Source organism: Salvelinus sp. IW2-2015, linkage group LG11, assembly GCF_002910315.2.
Source record: "Salvelinus sp. IW2-2015 linkage group LG11, ASM291031v2, whole genome shotgun sequence".
Taxonomy (NCBI): domain Eukaryota; kingdom Metazoa; phylum Chordata; class Actinopteri; order Salmoniformes; family Salmonidae; genus Salvelinus; species Salvelinus sp. IW2-2015.
In genome coordinates this window covers 19,481,379-19,487,185 of record NC_036851.1, presented here as the reverse complement: position 1 = coordinate 19,487,185, position 5,807 = coordinate 19,481,379, and the positions used below count along the sequence as shown (strand labels likewise).

The 5,807-nt window shown below is 40.6% G+C and overlaps 1 protein-coding gene across 2 annotated transcripts; it reads right to left on the bottom strand.

The window, feature by feature from the left end:
• Positions 1–2,258: 2,258 nt before the first annotated feature.
• LOC111969952 (fez family zinc finger protein 2) lies at positions 2,259–5,446 on the bottom strand. 2 transcript variants are annotated; one of them, XM_023996353.2, is made up of 5 exons: positions 5,356–5,446; positions 4,259–5,103; positions 3,831–3,965; positions 3,576–3,708; positions 2,259–2,824 (listed from the first exon to the last, which is right to left on the bottom strand). In XM_023996353.2, the coding sequence occupies exons 2-5, from the start codon at positions 5,045–5,047 to the stop codon at positions 2,562–2,564; spliced, it is 1,320 nt and encodes a 439-aa protein (XP_023852121.1). In that variant the 5' UTR covers positions 5,048–5,103; positions 5,356–5,446; the 3' UTR covers positions 2,259–2,561. The 2 variants fall into 2 exon arrangements, with proteins under 2 accessions (XP_023852121.1, XP_023852122.1); XM_023996354.2 differs by having other exon boundaries at positions 5,311–5,400.
• Between the last annotated feature and the right edge of the window lie 361 nt (positions 5,447–5,807).

Here is a 5,807-nt window from a genome sequence, read left to right as displayed (position 1 = left end):
CTGTCAAACTGGACCCAATAAGGTTGTAGGTGTGGAGTGTGTGGACATGTTCCAGAATGTCCGTGCAGGAGGGGGATGACAACTTGATAGCGTTGCCTAATTATTGTTTAATTGCGCATAACTGACCTCGTGATATCCTAGCTGGTAAGTTTGTGTTGGAATTTGATTAAGAACTTTTTCTGAAAAGGCCAACCACCTATCCGCAACTTATTGACTGTAGTCAAATAAAGTTTATTAATTGAGAGTGCTCTGGAATGTTTGTAGAAAAATGGCCTAGGCATACGTACAAATAAAAAAATTAGGGAAAATAACTAAAGTTGTTAGGCCTATACATTTGAGAAAGTTGTTATTCTTTTCATAGCACAATTAAAGCCTTTTAAAAACATGTATGATGCAATATGACGTGGCTTTCTTGAATTTACATTTAAAACTCCATAGCCTAACCTGGAATTACGCACAATGTCTGGAAATTACGCAGGCGTGTTCAAATTATGATCAACGCCAACAAATAAGGGTGTGAAATATCAAACAGATATGCCAATCAATCAATTAAATGTATTAATAAAGACCTTTTTACATCAGCAGATATCACAACGTGACTATACAGAAACACAGCCTAAAACCCCAATGAGCAAGCTATGCAGATGTAGAAGCACGGTGGCTAGGGAAAACTCCCTGGAAAGGCAGGAATTTAGGAAGAAACCTATAGAGGAACCAGGCTCTGAGGGGTATCCAGTCCTCTTCTGGCTGTGCTAGGTGGAGATTATAAGAGTGAGTACATGACCATTAAGGCCAGACCGTTCTTCAAGATTTTCAAACGTTTGTAGATGACTAGCAGGGTCAAATAATAGTATAGGTGGTTATAGAGGGTGCAACAGGTCAGCACCTCAGGAGTACAATGTCAGTTGGCTTTTCATAGCTGAGCATTCACAGGMYGHGYSYGMYGGGGGGGGGGGGGGGGGGGGGSGCTCGAAACAGCAGGTCCGGGACAAGGTCAGTGTTCCATAGCCGCAGTCAGAACATATAGAGCCTACATATTGAACAATAATGTGAACCTTTAGGCTATATAAAAGTCTTGGTCGATGAGATGTGACAAAACATGTGCATTTACAGGCCATTTAACTTAAAATATCGGGTTGACAATATAAAAATAAGGGTTTTGGAAAAAACACACTAGTTGTTATATTCTGGTCTTTGGAGCAGCTTGCGTGTGAATTACCGGGAACAGAAGGGACCAGAGGTGAACAAGCCATTCAACTGGTAATATTAGCCTTCTAACCGGTCCCTGGGCATGGCGCGTAATTACTAAACGTTCTAATTGGGAGCCCGAGATTTGGGAGCACGCGCCCATCTCTCATCAGAATTTATGTTAGCGCGCAAGGGTAATATTGTTCCAATAGCCGTGTGCAGAATACGTAATCCTTTATTAATGTTGGGCAGATGAGGACAGGGGTGGGTGATGTGGCCAAGTGCTTTATTATTCATATTCTGATGAACACGTCTTGCTCCGAAGCCTCCCCCCGAGGGCGTTTAGATGATTAATGTAATTCGCTTTCAAGAGTCCATGTTATATCTAATAATTTGTGCCATTACACGGAAGTCAAGTGTAGCACCACCAGAGTCTTGCCTCTTGTCTGACAAAAAATGTTTACACTGAACTCATTCAAGTAACAGAATCAATGTATTCTTACCAGTACGCTAAGACTAGTCTACTTAATGGTGCTAGTAAAACAGTTGCGTGCAAAGCTTTTCTGTGTAGAAAGCAAACATCTTGATATTTGATGAAATGGCCTATATCAGATGTATCACTGTCTTCGCAATTTATTGGTTGGCAATGCAGCTGTATATGGAAGACGTCTGAAATGTTGGCCTATTGCAATATAATAGGAGGCAAGGGTTATCAAATGTCAATACAATGCATATATGTTATAGCCCTTTCCAAATAATTGGGGCATAGGGTTAGGGTTAGGGTTAGGGTTAGCCTAACTCATATATACATTTAGAATATTTTTCCGCAAACGTTCTCCAAAACATTTGATTTCGGGATACAATTCTATTTCCTACTAATAAATGGCAACATTTGAGATGGTTAAAAATCCCATGTTACATTTACATTGCAATTTATACAAATGCGCCCACGGAAAACACTTTTAAATATTTTATTTTCCTTTTATTTACAATTCGATTTTCACACATTATGCAATGGGGAAATAAAAACGATATACTCCTGGGTTGAGCAAATAGTCATGATTTCCATTATACATGTTTAGAACATTAATCCATTCAGGGTCAGATTTACTGCAGTGCAACAGTACAACATTCACATCCTTATTATTATATATTTTTTTATCGAATAATAAAAAACCTCAAACACAAAATGGTCTTTAATCAGTCTATCAACAGTCCCAATGTTTTTTATGCTTTATAGTTTTCCGTCTTTTAAAACATTTTGATAAATGAAAACTGTAGAGAGAAAAAATCATAGAAATGTGTACTGGTGCAGTCATAATAAACTGTCAATTTAAGTGTTGAAGGAGACTTTCCAAATCCAATGGAAAAACTCAGCTTTCGGGTCCCCTGGAAGAATCTGTCGCTGCAGATATAGGCCTACATGAATTATTGTCATGTAACTTCCGTATGTGTTTTTTCAGGTCAAAGTTTCTGCAGAAGCCTTTCCCGCAGGTTCCGCACGTGAAGGGCTTTTTGTCGTTGTGCGTGTGCATGTGGAAGGTTAGGTTGTAGACCTGATGGAAGGCCTTGTTGCAGATGGAACACTTGTACTGTTTCTCTCCGCTGTGCGTCAGCTTGTGGTTCTTGTAATTTCCTGAAATTGAAAAATTCAATGACTAAAAATGAACATCGCGAATAAAATGAACAGCATACACGAAAGGYAACACATTGAGTTCCTTTTTTTCTCCTCGAGGTCAATAGTTCATCATTAAGTTACTCTCCACAAAGACGCTCCATTCTACAGCCTTCATTAATCAGCACTTTGCATGTCGAAGTCAAGAAGTTGTCAAACTTTGTCAAAATCAAACGCAACAACAACTGGAACCTGTCGGATTATAAACCTGGGAAAGGTCTGTCTCTTGACCCATGGCAAATGTAAGCGCATTGTAGGGAGAGTTAGTTAGTGTAAAGTGACATGTCCTATTTAGATTGATGCTTCAAGATCATCAGAGGGCTGCAATGGGAATCCATTTTTACCAACAGGTTTCTAAATAATAATTGTGTACCTTTGCTGTTACTTTTGGACCTAACCTTATATCATTGGGTTACAACTGCGATATAAAATCACAACCATCATCGCTATTGTCATACAATTACTTACTGTATGCTATTTAATGAATATGTGTCTGGGATATTAATTTCATTCATAATACAGTCTGAAAATCATATGATCTGGAAAATGTTACTGTGACGTTCTGGTGTTATCTTAATCTCAAAACATAGCCATGCCAACACCCCCCACCCCCCCCCCCCCCCCCCCCCCCACCATGCGTGTTTGTGTAAATATATGCGTAAGAGGACATATGATTTCTATTTTGAAAAGGGTTTTAATAGTGAATAATTACCTTTCTGATGAAATCCTTTCCCACAGAATTCGCAGACGAATGGTTTGTACCCGGCATGGATCCGTATGTGAGTGTTCAGCGTCGAACTCCTGTTGAACGCCTTSCCACACTGGTTGCATTTATGAGGCTTTTCCTGGAAAATAATMAAGACAAATTCTTATTAGACTACTTTTTGTAAGCAATCATGATGTAGTTTATAATACAGTCATATATAATTAATAGAGTTATAAACGAGTGAAATATGATATGTCTCACCTGTGTGTGAATGATTTTGTGTCTGCACAATGTACTGGCCTGACGGAATCCTTTCCCGCAAACTTTACACACGAACGGCCTAGCGCCTGTGTGCACTGGCATGTGTCGTGTCAAATTATAATGAGCATTGAACACCTGCAGAAGAAAATAAACAATCTCGTTTTTACTTTTCTTGTTTTCATTTGTGAGGTGTTTTGATTATGTGAAATTAACAATTCAGCTTCAATTTAATGTCAAAATAAATAGGGAACGTCTATTCTTGCACACTTCTAAAATAAGTTAAATYATGAGTAATTGTCTAGGCTTATATGTTTTTGTTTAGAGGAAATGTAAGTGATTTGCAAATCAAATAATAAACAAACTAAACGAAAAATAATAATTGCATCATTATTTTTTTACCATTCGTTTTACTGAATGAAATAATTTACCTTTCCACACACTTCGCAGGTGAAGTTTTTGGGTTTTCCGTCCATGGAGCTGTTGTTGAGCTTGCTGTGCGCTTTCACTCCATTTTTCTCCGAGCTCTGGTTATGGTTCTCCTTCACTATCTGGTCGAGCTGGCCAGGAAGATGCTCCTTGTGTGGGTACTGAGGTGTCGGAAACTTCTCGGCGGAAGCGCTGGCGAGTTTGGCGTTCTCCAGCAATAGCAGTTTCTGGTGCGCACTGAGAGAAGCCTGGGCTTGAGAGTTGGCCAGGGCCGAGGAGAACAAGTGTCCGGTTAGCAGCTCAGACTGGTGATAAGCAGAGTCCAGGTAGTTGAAATAGTAAAAAGAGCCGTTGGTGGGCATCGCCACCGTCTGATGGATGACCTGGGGTTTAATCACCCTGCTCCCCGGTAATAAAGACTGCTTCAACCCCGAGTCCGTTTTGCAACACACCCCGCAGTTGGCTTTGCACATCGCTGCAGAAGTGCATAGTGTTCCTCTGAAATTAGCTTTCCAAAATTCGGAGTAGTTCATCAGCGCCTTGGCTTGTAAGTCGTAGCTAAAAGGTTGTAGGGGGATCATGCACGGTATAGGTGAGCAGAGCCCGAGCATCTTCTTTCCCCCTGAAGACTCCACTCGCCGCTCATCCAAATTGCCTTTCGGTTCCGAGGTCTTGGACATGATCCGGTCAATCGAGAAGGCCAGCGGCTTTGGGGTGGCAGACGCTCCACTTCTACCGCTTTCGTGTCGTGGGCAAGACATCACCGTTCCAAAGGGGAGAGAACTTGCCATATTGTGTACCGAACTTGTTGTGAGGAGCAGCCGACCAGCCGCCCTGTCCTCGCCTCCTGAATTCCAGAAAAGACAGGACACACATCAGTTTAATAAGCACCTTGGTATTACAATGTCACTCATTTGCATTCAAATGGCCATCCCTGGAACAATAGCGTTCAGGGGTACCAGATTAATGCTCATTAACTAGTACACACAAAATTAACAGGACATTACAGAGCTCGTTAGGGAAAAGAAAAAGACAAAAAACAGTGCGTTCATACCTATTCAGCACCTCTGAGAATCTGATAGTCAATGTTGAAGTTTACCTTTTAGTAAAGCGACAGCAGATGTAGCCTATTCGGAGATAGCAGCGTGACTGCTCTGTCACATCTTGGAAGCGGACTTCCTCATCAGCGCGAGATCACTGTCTTTTGCATTTAGCTGACGTCACATGAACTAGCTCGTATTAGGGTGACAAGGAAACGCCATCACCAGGCCTGTCCCTTCTCCCGCGGCCCACTTATATACTGGCATGGGTGGTATGCATGACAGTTATTACAGATTATTATTTATGTCTCCATCCTCAAATCCTCCACCTCTTACCACCAGCCATTCTCTAATCGAATAACTATGATGTATTCCTTTCTCGAAAATAAGAAAAATATGAGCTCCATTTGATAATAATAATTTTAACAATGTGTTTGTTATTATTAGTTGGCTACATATTATTATTATTATTATTGATGGTATTATTATTATTTGTTTGTAGTTCTTGTTG